The sequence below is a fragment of the Cervus elaphus genome, chromosome 2, assembly GCF_910594005.1.
Source record: "Cervus elaphus chromosome 2, mCerEla1.1, whole genome shotgun sequence".
NCBI classification, from domain to species: Eukaryota; Metazoa; Chordata; class Mammalia; order Artiodactyla; family Cervidae; genus Cervus; species Cervus elaphus.
The window spans coordinates 24,069,146-24,085,447 of NC_057816.1; the positions used below are offsets into that span (position 1 = coordinate 24,069,146).

General features: G+C 42.1%; 1 protein-coding gene across 4 annotated transcripts in view; it reads right to left on the reverse strand.

The window, feature by feature from the left end:
• Nucleotides 1-13,404: 13,404 nt before the first annotated feature.
• Nucleotides 13,405-16,302, reverse strand: part of HPS5 (HPS5 biogenesis of lysosomal organelles complex 2 subunit 2) — a 41,524-nt gene continuing 38,626 nt past the window's right edge. For all 4 annotated transcript variants that reach the window (XM_043874712.1, XM_043874702.1, XM_043874695.1 and 1 more), the window contains 2 exons: nucleotides 15,966-16,236; nucleotides 13,405-14,412 (listed from right to left, as the gene is read on the reverse strand). In XM_043874712.1, coding sequence (XP_043730647.1) covers nucleotides 14,352-14,412; nucleotides 15,966-16,236 — 332 coding nt within the window. In that variant the 3' untranslated portion in view covers nucleotides 13,405-14,351. The remainder of the gene's footprint in view (nucleotides 14,413-15,965; nucleotides 16,237-16,302) is intronic.

Genomic DNA, 16,302 nt, shown 5'->3' on the forward strand with positions numbered 1-16,302 from the left:
TACTGAGGCTGTGTGTCCTTCCTGGTATGAGGGCAGCCTGTTGGTTCCAGGGCTGATGGCAGGACAGCCACGTGAAGCTCAGCCTGTGCCTGTGTGTGTGTTTCCGGGACACACCCTCAGCATCACTCAGGACAGACCCCTGTCCAGCCTTCCCCCAATCAGACCCGCTCCCTCTCCAGGCCCCTCTGGTTCCCCCGGGGCCGTTTCCAGGCCCTTCTCAGTCCAGGCCTTCTCCCTCCCTGCAGTTGTGTCCTGCCACCTCCTCTGTCCCCGGGCCAATCCCCTAGCTTGTCCTCGGTGCTCTCTGTGAGGGGTCAGGGACACAGTCACGGGAGGACTGGATGCTGGAATTGTGCTTCAGAAACTGCCACCTTGCCCTTCTAGTAGCAGCACCTGCAAGTCCAACTATGAACCAGTTTCTGTCTGTGCATCCAGAACCACCTCCCGTGCTCCTTCCCCTCACTCTAGTTTCCTTGCCTTATACAAGTTCCCAGGAACGACCATGTCAAGAAGTGGAGGAATAGTAACATCAAAATTCAGAGTCAGGAGGCTTTGTTTGCGTTGGATATGAGTCATGTCCTTGAGAGGAAGTAATTTTCCCTTCCTGGTCCTTTCTCAATGCAGGGAAGCCAGCAGCAGTTACTTCTTATTGCGGAAAACTGTCCCTTATGGCAGGGGTTTGGGTCTGTTGTTGTTGTTTAGTCGCTAAGTCATGTCTGACTCTCTGTGACCCCGTGGACTGTAGCCCATCAGGCTCCTCTATCCGTGGGAGTCTCTAGGCAAGAATACTGGAGTGGGTTGCCATGGGTCTGATAGAGTGCAGGAATTATAAGTGATTCTGGAAATCATAAATTCCTAGAAAACCAAGAAACTTCTTCCTCAGAGAAAAACTTTGGTTTTGGTGTTCAGTTTGTTTTGTTTTGTTTTCAGATTTGATGTTTACGAATTTTTCAGATTCCAATAAGTAGAATGATCTAAAATCTTAAAAAATGGTGAATACATTTCTGTATCCAACTTTCATATCAAGTAATAATACACTTATTTTTCCTTTTTACAAAAATTTGGAAAGCTTCTGTATCCAGCCTTGCCAATCATCCTCTCTCTAATGTTCCCTTTCTTTCCCCTCATTTTGCAAAAATTTTAGACCTTCAGCACCTGGGATAGAAATCTAACAGTAAAGAATCTCATAACAAAAGGCTTCTTACAACCTGGGGTCCATTCAGACTCTACCATAGAAACCCCTAAACTCAGCAGAGCTTTGAGCCTGTTCTCAGCAGCTGATGGGCAGCCACATTCTCCTTAATCCCAGCTAACTTTTTTCCCTGCTTTATTTTGTCAGAGACTCACTTTTCTGAGATACAGCCATAATCCTCCTTAAACTTCTACCTACATCTCTGACAAGGCCTTCTGATGGGACCTGTATGAGAAAGCTCTCTTGTGACTACCTTATACTTCTTCTTCCTCCTTGACAGGGAAAGTCAACATGTCTTTCCTCTCTAGAGATCATTTTCTCATTAATCTTCTCCCCTTGGAAGTGCTCCTCAAACCCACGTTCAGAGTAGAAGTGTGTGTTTATTTACTCTGAGCTCCACACCTACCCTTCTTTGCCTGGCTTGTGATTCTGGAGCTGGACCCTACGAACACATCCCCAGTGCCAGCTGGCCACGGTCCTAACCTCTGCAGTTTGGGGTGCTAGAGGGACGTTGCAGGAGAAGACACTTTCTGGTTAGTGGTTCCCTTCCGCCCAGCTCCTGTGGCGCGCTTGTCCTGCACAGGACACCTGGGGACATTCACCTCAGTGAGGAAAATGTGCTTGTTCCTCATGATACACACCACACCTCAGAGTCCGGACCCTCTGTACCTGCTTCCTGAATAAATTCCCACATTGAAAACCCAGACTTCACTCCATGTCACTCTTTACTCTGGTACCTTCTCCTCTTCCTCTTTATCATCAAACTTGAGAGTCTGTCCATCTGCACTTCCTGCTTCCTCACTTCTGACTCACACTAGAAACTACACCAGCCTGATCTCTGTCCCCACCACTCAGCAAAACAGCTCTGGTCACCACTGACCTCCGTGGTGCCAAGACAATTGACAAGTTCCTGTCTCATATCAGGAAGGCTCGGAGACATGCTCATCACAGTTGTCCTCTTCCTCCTTTCTGGAAGGTTCTCTCTTGGCTTCATAATACCGTATCCTCCTTTTGTTTCCCTTTAATTTTCCTTTATCTCCGTAGCTGGGTCTTTTCATCTCCCTAAACTCTAAGGGTCCCTCAGTCTTGGTTCTGGTTCTCACTTTCTTTAAGTTTTTTTTTTCTCTCTTTTTTCTCCCCTAAACTTATTTAATTGAAGGAAAATTGCTTCACAATTTGTGTTGGCCTCTGCCATACATCAACATGAGTCAGCCATAGGTATACACGTGTCCCCTCCCTCTTTACCTCCCTCCCACCTCCCACCCCTTCCCACCCCAGGACTCTCACCTTTTAAGTCTCTAAATTTTCTCCAAGTGCAGGAAATAGCACCTATACACTGATGGTTCTGAAAATTACACCTCCCCCATTCAGAAACCTGGTTTCCCTGCTCCGTGCTTGAATATCCGACTGACCGCTAGACACCTCTGCTTGGATGGCTTCCAGAGATCTCACACTCACCGTGTCCCAGAGGGAACTCTCATCTGCCTCCAGAACTTTTCACCTGCAGGCCTCTCCATTTCAGCAGATGACATCACTGTTCCCTCTGTTACTCAGCCCAGAAATTGAGATATATGCCTGATGCTTCCCTTGCCTTTACCCCACATCCAATCCACTAGCAAGTCCTGAGATTCTATTTCCAAATTTCATCTCTAATCCATCAACCTGCTCTCACGTGCACCTCCAACAAACACAGTTTCTCACCTGGGTTCCTGCAGCCACTGTCTAACTAGTCTCCCCATCTTCATGGTTTCCCCTTCTGCTTAAGTTGTGTATAACTTACCATCTAAACCAAGTCACTTTCCAGAACGAAAAGGGGCATTAGTAATAATTATGCCAGGATGACAGAAATAAACTGGGACTGTCACAGGCAAAAGAGGCCTGTCTCTCTAGCACAGCTGATCTCTGTAAACCATAATCTGATCATGTGTCCCTTCTACTTAAAACTCTTCAGCAGATCTGGTCCCTGGTCATGATCTGGCATAATCTCATGCCATATCCTCCTAGCTCTCTGCTCTCCAGCCACATTGGTCTTCCCTCAGTCCCACCAATGAGTCAAACTCTAATTTATAGGTATGTGGTATTGCCTTTGCCCAGAACATGCTTCCCACCCATTCTTCTCAAGGCTGCTTCCGTCTTTCCTGCACCTCTCACTTGAAATTCCTCTTCAGGATGGCCTTCTCCGACTACTCTGAGTGGCCTACCATAGCTATTACTTCTTTCCCAACAATTATCGATATGTGAGATGATTTTATTTATTTCTCTTTTTTTTTTTTAACTTCTTCTGTTATTTGGTTCCTGGTGGGGGGTGGGGCATTGTTTTGCTGGTTTTCTTGGTCTGTCTTCAACCTTAGATTGTAACAATTTCTGTCTCATTTAACTTTAAATATCTAGCACTAAGCAAGGTATCTGGCATGTAATAGGACTTCAATGCTTATTGAACAAGTGAATGAATGAAGGAATTAATTTTTTTAACTAAAGGGAATTTTTTCAGGGTAATACATTACAAAATGTATTTCCATTATACCACATCATCTTTATGCATTCACTCACTGATGGACTTTAAGGTGCTTTAGATGGTTTCCATATCTTGGCTGTTGTGAATATGCTGCAGTTAACACAGTGATGCATGGATTTTTTTTTTAATATTTTTAAATTGAGGTATAGTTGATGTAAAATATTTCATAAGTTTCAGATGGACAACACAGTGATTCACAATTTTTAAAATTTATACAGCATTTATAGTCATTATAAAATACTGGCTATATTTCCTATGCATCCTTATAGCTTATTTCATACAGAGTAGTTTGTACCTCTCAATCCTCTACCCCTATCATGCCCTTTCCTCCCTTCTGTCTCCCTACTGGTAATCACTAATTTGTTCTCTTTAACTGTGAGTCTCTTTTTTTTGTTATACTCAGATTTATTTTATTTTTTAGATTCCACATGTAAGTACGTCAAAGTTGTCATCACACACACAAAAACTGTCATTGTGTATGGTGATAGGTGGTAACTAGACTTATCTTGATGATCATTTCACAATATATACAAATATCAAGTCACTGTGCTGTATATCTGAAACTAATGTCATGCTATATGCTAATGACATCTCAACTAGAACAATAATAAAAGCCATTCCAATTATCACCCGGTATCACTGGAAGAGAGGAACCAGACAGCCTGAGCTTGTGTTTGATCCATTTGGAGTCACGTCCCTAGGCACCCCTCACAGAAAGTTCTTTTTCCAGAGCAAATTTATTTAAGCCTAAATAAACTGAGAACAGAAAGAGCTATAAAACCATCATCACCCGGGATTTGGCCAGAAATGCAAAATCTCAAGCTGTACCTCAGATCTACCACAGCAGGCAGGACCAGTTACATAATGTGTGGTACCAGTCCCAAATAAACATGTTCAGAAATTCTTAAAAATTCCAAGATGGTGAAAGCGGGGCATTAAACCAAGCCCAGGGCTGTGCTAGGCGTGGGGCTCTGCATGGGTGCACAGCGTCATGCCACGAAGACGGGCGGTTTAACTAGGAAAAGCCGAGGAATTCAAAACACTGATGTAAAGCCATGAAACCCAGGCTTTTCCTATTAGTATCAGATAAAATAATGCCTAGATCACTAGTATATGTCATCTTGAATATTCAGACGAATTCAGAGTAGTCCATCTGGAATAATATATTATTACCTGGGCAAGATGGGAAAACCCCAGTCCAGGAAAATATTCTCTGCATTCAGGACACAGCAGTGCCAGTATTTTTCTGTGTCTTCTGGGAAGAAATAGCAAGAAGGAATTTCCAGCCTCTCTTGCGGTTTGTGTTTGATCCACTAGACAAAGGTTGACTGGAAACTCCAGGCTAGTCATCTCTGCAAAACAGCGTTGTGTTGTAATTCTGTACTGTTCCTCAGGAAGTTTCATGGTACCCAGATTTCTTTTAAATGAAGGGGTGAGAAAAACTGGAGTTTGCTCTAAATTTTACCCTAAAGTTACTGTTCCCGGCAAAAGGGCAATTTCAGTCCCTTGTCAAGCCACAAAACAGTTAAGATGGTAAATTTTATATTATCTGCATTTTACAATTAAAAAAAAAAAAACTTGCCATGGGGAACTGGAAGGGACAGAACCCTGGTGGAATTTCAGCAGATGGGCCCTGGGGCAAAGGGCGGGTCAGGTGTGAGCAGGGGGCACGACCAGAGGGCAAGTGCAGAGCATGTCCATGAACAGCGCCCAGGATGAGAGACAAACCTGGGCTCTGAAACTGAGAACAAGAATCTGGGAACAAGTCATGGAGGGCCTTGTCAACAACTGTTAATCAATACTCAGTCTAAGAAGAGAGGGGGGAACTCCCCTGGTGGACCAGTGGTTAAGACTTCACGTTCTAATGCAGGAGTATGGGTTCAATCCCTGGTCAGGGAGCTAAGATTCCACATGCCTTGCAGTCAAAAAAACAAAACATAAAACAGAAGCAATATTATAAGAAATTCAATAAAGTGTTTTCTTTAAATGGTCCACATTAAAGAAAAATTTTTTTTAAAAAGAAAGAGAATTTTATTTGAGCCAACATGAAGATTACAACTCAGGAGACAGTCTTACAGAAAGTTCTGAAACTGGTGGTCCCTGGTGGTCCAGTGGTTAGGACTCTGCCCTTTCACCACTGAGGGCGCAGGTTCGATCCCTGATCAGGGAACTAAGGTCCAGCAAGCTTTGGGATGTGGCCAAAAATAAACAAATTATTTAAAAAAAAAAAAAGCCCCGACTGTTCCACCCATTAGAGGTCAAAGCAGTTATATGTTTTTGAGACAAAGAGTTATACATCAAAGTGTCACACTGACATTGACATAGTCCAACAAGGTGACCAATGGGTCATTGTGACTCTTACAGAGTCAAGGAAGGAAATCTTAACTCCTAAGGAGTTACCTTGCTGGTGCCAGGAGGAAATTGCTTTTTTTTTTCTTTTTGGCAAGTAGGCATTCCTGTGTCTTTTAAGGGAATCTAGTTAATGTAATACAGACACACAGTGTACATGAAAGGGAAGAGGATAGTAGTTCAAAAGGCAGAGAAATTTTTATGTCAATTTTTTTTCTTCTCCCACCTTAAAATAATTTTTTTTTAATCAGTTTTAAATACCAAGCATAAGGATTTGGGCTTTAATTGGAAAGCCGAGGGGAGCTACGGAAGTTTCCAATTGGGAAGGGGTTGAAGGTTATGTCTCAGAGGATAAGGATTTTGACAGAGGGTCTCCAATGAACTTCCCATGAGACCCAAGGAAACATTCACTCTCAGGGGCTGAGCTTTATCTACCAACTAGGATAACCTGAACAATGTGGGGATAGGTGACAAGTTGAAGGAGGTTAAACTAGTCCTCGGGTCTACACGTTGAAGTCTGGGGCAGGATTCCCACATTTGTACTTGTAACGAGACCCATGATGATTCTAATGCATGGCAAGTTTGTGAATCACCTGAGTGATACTGAAAGTGGGTTCCATTGTGGAACTGAGACTGTGTGCCGAGACTGCGTGGTGTGGGGCAGGGGGGGAGGCAGAGTTTAGAAGCGTTAGAGAAAAAACCACAGGACCAAAATGGTGCCACTCGTGCTAAAGCCCATGGAACCGAGACTTTAGTACAAGTTGCAGTTTCAACCCTCCCCGGAAATGTAATCTTAACCAGTGGAATTTTCTGGTCAGAGGTAATCTGCCCGTGGGCCTTCTCCATTCATCCCATCTCACCACCTCCACCCACAAGAGGTAATATGCATGATATAACAGTCTTAATGGTCCCTTTTCCACAAAAATATATCCTGACCTACAAATAATTCTTTCTTTTCTTTTGCTAATAACTCCCTTGTCTCACCCTTCTAAAATTGCCCTCCCCTTCGTATACCTACTCTTCTAGTTATTAGATGGGATGCTGCCTGATTCATGAGTAATTGAATAAAGCAATTAGACCTTTAAATTCACTGTTGAATTTTGTTTTTTAACAGAAGTGAAGAAAGTTCCCTAAAGACTGATGTAAGTGTCTCAGAAAGAAGTAAAGACAATGTGGGCTGGTGGCAATAGAGAATATAAAAATAAATAACTATTGGAAATAATCTCCAATGTTGAATTGAGGGGATTTACCTAGTAACTGAAAGTGAGGGTTGAGGAAAGGGGAAGAGACAAAATAAGATTTTGAGCCTTGATCAGGGCAGTGACAAATACAGACAAGGAAATTATTTCAATTTTGGGCTTCCTGCTCTCGTCCATTCATGAAAATCAATTACATAGGTCTGATTGACTATGCCAAAGCCTTTGACTGTGTGGATCACAATAAACTGTGGAAAATTCTGAAAGAGATGGGAATACCACACCACCTGACCTGCCTCTTGAGAAACCTGTATGCAGGTCAGGAAGCAACAGTTAGAACTGGACATGGAACAACAGACTGGTTCCAAACAGGAAAAGGAGTACATCAAGGCTGTATATTGTCACCCTACTTATTTAACTTTTATGCAGAGTACATCATGAGAAACGTTGGGCTGGAGGAAGCACAAGTTGGAATCAAGATTGGTGGGAGAAACATCAATAACCTCAGATATGCAGATGACACCACCCTTATTGGCAAAAAGTGAAAAAGAACTAAAGAGCCTCTTGATGAAAGTGAAAGAGGAGAGTGAAAACGTTGGCTTAAAGCTCAACATTCAGAAAACTAAGATCATGGCATCCGGTCCCATCACTTCATGGGAAATAGATGGGGAAACAGTGAGAGACTGTTTTTTTTTCTGGGCTCCAAAATCACTACAGATGGTGATTGCAGCCATGAAATTAAAAGATGCTTACTCCTTGGAAGCAAAGTTACAACCCAATCTAGATAGCACATTAAAAAACAGAGACATTACTTTGCCAACAAAGTTCTGTCTAGTCAAGGCTATGGTTTTTCCAGTAGTCATTTATGGATGTGAGAGTTGGACTATAACGAAAGCTGAACGCCAAAGAACTGATGCTTTTGAACTGTGGTGTTGGAGAAGACTCTTGAGAGTCCCATGGACTGCAAGGAGATCCAATCAGTCCATCCTAAAGGAGATCAGTCCTGGGTGTTCATTGGAAGGTCTGATGTCGAAGCTGAAACTCCAATACTTTGGCCACCTGATGTGAAGAGCTGACTCACTGGAAAAGACCCTGATGCTGGGAAAGATTGAGGGCAGGAGAAGGGGATGACAGAGGATGAGATGGTTGGATGGCATCACCGACTCAATGGACATGAGTTTCAGTGGGCTCTGAGAGTTGGTGTTGGACAGGGAGGCCTGGCGTGCTGCAGCTCATGGGGTCACAAGGAGTTGGACACGACTGAGCAAGTGAACTGAACTGATCGTTACTGGGTAAAATGATATTCCAAATATTTCAAATAAGAGCTAGTATTTATTACCCAGACACTGGCACTCTGTCCTGCATTTTGTAGGTAGTTTTGCTTCACACTTATTATCTCATTTAATCCTCTGCTACCTAAGGTAGGGCTACTATTAACCCCATTTCACAGATGAGGAAACTGAAACCTGCAGAAACAAAGCAACTTACCTGAGGTCATTCAGATAAAGAGCAGACATTCAAAGCCAGTCTGCCTCAGAACCTGCCCACTACAAACTGGCACTTGTCAATTGCTTCTGCAAGCATTAAATCATGAACTGCTTGCTGACCTTCAACATGCCCGGAAAGGAATTCAGGGTGGAGATCAAGAATGAAACACTCCAGTGATCTGGGAAAAACTGACTGAACAAGTCTTCAAAGATAGCTATTTTCAGAAGACTTTATGAGCTCAATTCTAGCCTCTCCTCTGAAAGAGCACTAAAATCATTAATGGTGACATTTGTTCCTCCTGATCAGCAGCAAGGTTCTGCCAAAATGTGTGCTTGGCTGCAAGCACCCTGCTTCACTGAAGTTATTTCTAACACTCCTCACGCCTACCTCTTTGGAAGTTTCTTAGAGCTATCGGAAATACCATCTCCCAGATTATAGTCGTCATTTTGCCTCAAATAAAACAACTCACAACTGTCACATTGTGCTTTTTTATCCCCCACAGTGGACAAACCCAGGCTAGCAGCCACTATGCCACCCTGAAGTCCTGTTAAACACCAGGCAGGCCTGGGGGCAGGAGGAAAAGTGAGACAAGCACAGGGCAAGTGAAAGATGACAAGTTGTCCTTGCAAACACTGCCTAATATCCAAGTAGGCTGTTCAAATATAAATGTCTAACTGAACAGGATTTTTGCCAGCTGAACTGACCGTGGCTGTATTGGGTTACTGGACCTGTGAGTCTGTACTAATGTAAAGGGTGAAGGCCCTCCTGTCACTATCAGACTTTGTCATTACACAATGACCATGCAAAAGATGGTCTAGAGGAAATCCCAGGAGGAGGAAACTGCCTGAACTGGCACAACTGTGCAATCTTTTACAGCCCATCTTTCTAGGGCACATCTATCCTCATTTATCAAAAGGGTACAAAGAATTTTCTAGCATTAAAGGAAAAAAAAATTTCACCTGAATTTATTTTCCAAGGAAAACAAGCAAAAATCCCATTCAGTTGGTAATGGACAGGGAGGCCTGGCAAGCTGCAGTCCACGGGGTCACAAAGAGTCAGACACCACTGAGCAACTGAACTGAACTGATAAGAAATCTATTATATTTGATCTTCATCCCCTTTCCTGGGCACAGTTCAGTTCAGTTCGGTTCAGTCGCTCAGTCGTGTCCGACTCTTTGCGACCCCATGAATCGCAGCACGCCAAGCCTCCCTGCCCATCACCACCTCCCAAAGTTTACTCAAACTCATGCCCATCGAGTCGGTGATGCCATCCAGCCATCTCATCCTCTGTCGTCCGCTTCTCCTCCTGCCCCCAATCCCTCCCAGCATCAGGGTCTTTTCCAATGAGTCAACTCTTCGCAAGAGATGGCCAAAGTACTGGAGTTTCAGCTTCAGCATCAGTCCTTCAGAGTTCCTAAAACCCTTGGAATTTCCAGTGACAGGTATCTTTTTGATGTTAATGAGGTGACTTTCGACCACACCTAAGGATGGGGGCTGGCTGCCAGTGCAACGAACCACGTGATTAGAAGGCTGGAACTTTCGGTCCTGACACTGGCCATTGGCCACAGAACTCAACCTCCAGCCCGTATCCCCTCTCCAGACTGCCGCTGCTTTATCTAGAGCTTCTGCTTGGTGAACATGTAGTGATCCATCTGAAGTGGTACTGGGAGAGGGCACGGAAATTCCTTGCCCGTTCCCCATACCATCCCCTCCATCCAGCTGTTCCTGAGTTACAGGCTTTTATAATAAACTGATAAATCTAAGTAAGTAAAATGTATCTCCAAGTTCTGCAAGCCACTTTAACAGATTAATCGAACCCAAGGAGTGGATCGTGGGAATCTCTGGTTTATAGCCAATTGGTCAGAAACACAGGCACACATGTGCAATACAGTGGGTTCAGTCCCCAGACCACAGCAATAAAGCGAGTCACATGAATTTTTAGTTTTTCAGTGCACATAAAAGTTGTTTATATTCTACCATAGTCTATTAAGCATGTAATAGCATTGTCTTAAAAATCAATGTATAAGCCTTAATTTAAAAATATTTTATTGCTAAAAAAAGTGCTAACTTTTTTATCTGAGCCTTCAGCAAGTTGTAATTTTTTTCCTGGGAGAGGGTCTTGCCACCATGTTGATGGTAGCTCACTGATCAAGGTGGTGTTTCCTAAAGTTGGGGTCACTGTGGTGATTCCTTAAAATAAGACCACACTGGAGTGTGCCACGTCATTGACTCTTCCTTCTCTTCCTTTCACAAAAGACTTCTCTGTAGCACGCAATACTTTACAGTATTTTACCCATAGTAAGAGTTCTTTCAAAATTAGTCAGTTTTCCCTCAACCCTGCCACTGCTTTGTCAACTAAGTTTATGTAATATCTTAAGTCTATTGTTGTCATTTCAACAATCTTCCCAGCTTCACCAGGAGTAGACTCCATCTCAGGAAATCACTTTCTTTGCTCATCCAAAAGATACTCTCTTCATCCATTAAGTTTTATCATGTGATTATAGTAATTCAATCATATCTTCAGGCTCCACCTTTAATTCTAGTTTTCTTGCTCTTTGCACATGTGCAATTACTTCCTCCACTGAAGTCTTGAGCCCCTCAAAGTCACCTATGAGGGTTGGAACCAAATTCTTCCAAATTCCTAATGATGTTAGTATTTGACCTCTTCCCATGAATCATGAATGTTCTTAATGGCATCTAGACTGGTGGATTCTTTCCAGAAGGTTTCCAATTTACTTTGCCCAAACCCATCAAAGGAATCATAACATATGGCAGCTATAACCTTACAAAATGCATTTCTTAAGAAATAATATTTGAAAGCTGAAATTATTCCTTCATCCATGGACTGCAAAATGAATGTGTTAGCAGGCATAAAAACAATGTTAATCTTGTATATCTCTATCTTGGGCAATGCAGTACATTGTCAGTGAGCAGTAATACCTTGAAAAGAATTTTTTTCTGAGCAGTAGGTCTCAACAGTGAGCTTAAAACATTCATTAAACCATGCTGTAAATACATGTGCACTCATCCAGGTTTTGTTGTTCCACTTACAGAGCACAGGCAGGGTAGACTTAGCCTAATTCTTAAGGTCCCAGGATGTTCACCATGGTAAACAAGCATTGGCTTCAACTCAAACACTATCTGCATTAGCCCCTAACAGGAAAGTAAGCCTGCCCTTTGAAACTTCAGAACCAGCCATTGACTTTGCCTATCTAGCTAGATGAAAAGTACTAGACGGCATTCTTTTCCAATATAAAGCTGTTCCATCAACACTGAAAATCTGTTATTTAGTGTAGCTACCTTCATTAATGATCTTGGATCTTCTGAATAACTTGCTGCAGCTTCTACATCAACACTTGCTGCTTCACCTTACACAAAAGTTATGAAGACAACTTCTTTCCTTAACCTTCATGGATCAACTTCTGCTAGCTTCAGATATTTCTTCTGCAGCTTCCTCATCTCTTTCAGCCTTGCTGTGGATCACGCTCTGGCTAAAGGGAATGCTCTGGTTGGCTTGAGCTTATGTCTAGACTACTAAAACTTTCTCCATATCAGCAACAAGGCTGTTTCACTTTTTTATGTATTCATCAGAGTAGCATTTTTAATTTCCATCACATACTTTTCCTTTACATTCACAATGTGGCTGTTTGATGCAACAGGCCTAGCTTTCAGCCTACTCCAGCTTTCAACATGCCTTCCTCACTTAGCTTAATCATTTCTACCTTCTGATTTAAATGAGAGATGTATAACTAGTCGTTCCTTTCACTGGAAAGGAATTATAATTATATAATTATAATTAAAATATAATTAAATATATAATAATAATGTAATTATATATGTTTATATAATTATATAATTTATATAATTATAATTAAAATATAATTAAATATATAATAAATATATAATAATAAAAATAATATAATTAAAAATATAATTACAATTATATGTAATTATAAGGTTATTAATTGGCCTATCACTGTGTGTCAGGGAATGGGGAGGCCTGAAGAAAGGGAAAGAGATGGGGAATAATCAGTTGCAACAGTCAGAACACACATTTCTCGACCAAGTTCACTGCCTTCCGTGGGTGCAGTGATGCCACAGAACATTTACAGCAGTAACAATAAAGATCACTGACACAGATCACCATGACAAATAAGAGTGAAAAACTCTGTATTTTGCAAGAATCACAAAAATGTGACAGAGACACAAAGTGAGGAAATGCTGTTGGAAAACTGTACTGATAGACTTACTCAATGCAGGGTTGACACAAATCTCCAATTTGTTTAAAAAAATTACAGAACAGTATCTGTGAAGCACAACAAGACAAACTGCAATAAAAAGAGGGACGCCTGTACAGTTAACAACCTGGACTTGTGACTGGCGTCTTAAGGGCTGGCAGTTTTGTGGGAATGAGCCTTAACCTGTAGAATTCAATGCCATCTCCGGACTGAACTTTCAAATGAGTGGAAAGAACACTCAGCTGGTATTGGAGAACTGCTTGGTGTGGGGAAACACACGACACACACACCCTGCCACACACTGGTGACCAAAACTGTTAGGATTTCCTAACAGGAAGGAACGAACTGTCTGAACTGTTAGAGACAGAAACTTGTGTCTCTAGTTCTCTAGCTGTGTTAGAAATGAAAAAAAAAAGAAGTGAATCATTCAGTGTATCCAACATTTTGCTTATTCCACGCTGAGTTTATACCACACCTTCCTGCAAATTACACACAATGAGCCTCATGCCTACATTCTAGTCAAGTAACATTTTAAATCAGATTTTACATTTATTATTAATAAAACATGCTGTGTAAGTATACAGAAGCCTGAAAATGGTAATCTAGTACTTGGCTTAAATAATACAAGTACTCCCCGCAGTCTTTATCAATACTCAGCCTGCCTTTATTATGGCTTTTAAAAAACAAACTTTAAAAGTGCATGATTCCTTTGGGCTACTTTATTCAGGAAAGACTGGAGTAAAACATCTCTAGTAATGAATTAGTTTTATATAGGTTCGGATTAGAGAATGTCAAGCACTAGAAAAAAACATATTCTAAATTAGCTCAATTTAAATACAGGGCCATTTCATTTATACATTTAATTTGAAACTTCAGTGGTTCACTTATTTTAAGTGTTAATTCCATTCTACCAGGTCTTACTTTCGTAATTTCTCAAGTATCCCAGAGAAGATAAGAAAGCAATTCAATTTCTATCAACTACACTGCTATGTCTTCATGTGAACAGGTTGAGAAACTTTTGCTCCCTGCATGGCAGTCACAATAGGAAAAGAATTCCTCCAGTCCACCAACAAGGAACCAACAATACTATTGTCCAGCATAAGGGCTGCACAGCTGGGAATATTCACATTCTGCTTCCTTCCAGAGCATTTCATTTTAGCAAACAAGGACTGATTCCTTTCAAAATTCAACTTTGGTTGAAAAACACTGAGGTCACAGACAGAGCCACAAATGCAGAGGTATGAAGGTGCTCCCAAAAAGGTGCTGGGACCTCCGGTGGGGCCCTTCCTTCAAGAACAAATGCGTTCAGGAGGCTCAGGAGCACAATTCAGTCATTCTCAACATGTCGTGACACCCTGCTGCGTCTTCTTCAGCTAGGCCTGCTGAGACCAGAGAAACCGATCACATTTTTCGAGCATGCTTTGTATCAAGGCTCTGAAATCCCAAAGAAAAGAAACAAGCAAATTTAGTTGTCATTGTTCATTCTTCACAGAAGTAAAGAATTCAAAAAGCTGACTGACTCTGTGAATCAAAAGACAAAACTAACAGAGTAAAAAGGTATCCTGTGAATACGGCACCTTGTGCTATATAGTAAGGGAAAATATTTGCAAATCATATATCTCAGAGGTCAATATCCAGAATATGTAAAGAATTCATATGACAGAAAACAACGCAATTTAAAAGTGGGCAAAAAACTTGAACAGGTATTTTTCCAAAGATGACATTCAAATGGCCGACAAGCATATGAAAAGGTGTTCAACACCACTAATCACTAGGAAGATGCAAATAAAAACCATAATGAGATATCACCTCATGCCCATCAGGATGGCTAACTATCAAAAAATAATAACTAGTGTTGGTAGGGATGCGGAGTAACAGGAAGGCTTGAGCACCACTGGTGGAAATGCAGAATGGTGCAGGATCCATGGAAATTAGTGCAGGAGTGTCTTAAAAATTTAAAAACAGAAGTACCATCTGATCCAGCAATTTCACACCTGGGTAAACACCCAAAAGAACTGAAAGCAGGGTCTCAAAGAGAGATTTGTATCCTCACGTTCACAGCAGCATTACTCACAATAGCAAGAGGTGGAAGCAACCCAAGTGTCTATCAAGAGATGAGCAGATAAACAAAACGTAGTTATACACATACAATGAAATATTATTCAGTATCAGAAAAAAGGGAAACTCTGACAAATGCTACAAGATGGTTAAGGACATTATACTAAGAGAAATAAGCCAGCCACAAAAAGACACACACTGTGGTCCCAGACAGAAAGAAGAACAGTGCTTGCCAGGGCGGGGGCAGAGGGAGGAGAGGGGAATCGTGGGGACAGAGCTTCAGTTTTGTAAGATGAAAAGGTTCTGGAAATTAACTTCACAATGACACGAACATACTTAACATTACTGAACCAACTACTCAAAAATGGCTGACAGTAAATTTCATGTTATCTGTATTTTACCACAATTTTTTAAAATTAAAAAAAAATTTTTTTTAACTGACTGAGCTGATCAGGGCTGTGTGTGTGTATGTGTGAGTCGCTCAGTAGTGTCCGACTCTTTGCAGCCCCATGGACTATAGCCTGCCAGGCTCCTCCGCCCATGGGATTCTCCAGGCAAGAATACCAGAGTGGATTGCCATTCCCTTCTCCAGGGGATCTTCCTGACCCAGGGATCAAACCCTGGTCTCCTGCATTGCTGGTATTAGGAATATGGTACAAATAATATTCTTAAAGAATTGAGTACACATCATATTTGGGTATTCACATCAACCTACAAGTATCTTGGTCATGACTATGAACAAAGTATTACTTTAGCCTCTTCCCTTAATCACCTAAATCAACAGAGGAGTCTCTGGCCCCCCATCTGTGAGTGAGGGGTTGGGACTATGTGATCTATACAGTCCCGTCCCCTCTGAAAATCTGTGGGATTCTACACTCTCCAAGCGCTTGTGGACAGGGCAGGACAAGGGCAGGACAGACAGACATTACCTCTGCCTTTTCTCGGCAATTCTCAGGATATCGCAGGTTCTGGTAAACCTCTCTGAGAGCTCCAGGGTCAAACCACATTCCTGAAGCAGTGACCAGGCCCGGTCTGGGCCCACGGCCTTAGCTAACAGGAGGGCCACAGTCTCCACAGTGATAGGGGAAGGCCCGTCGCTGAAGTTTCCATCTGGTGACTGCTGCGGGGCTGGCTTCGTGCTTGTGTTCTGCACCAGATGTAGGAGAAGCTTCCATTCTTCCACAGTTTCTGGGATCCAACCTACTCAAACACACAGAAACAACGTGGGCTCTGAGCACCCTGCCTACACACAGGAGAAACCGTTCG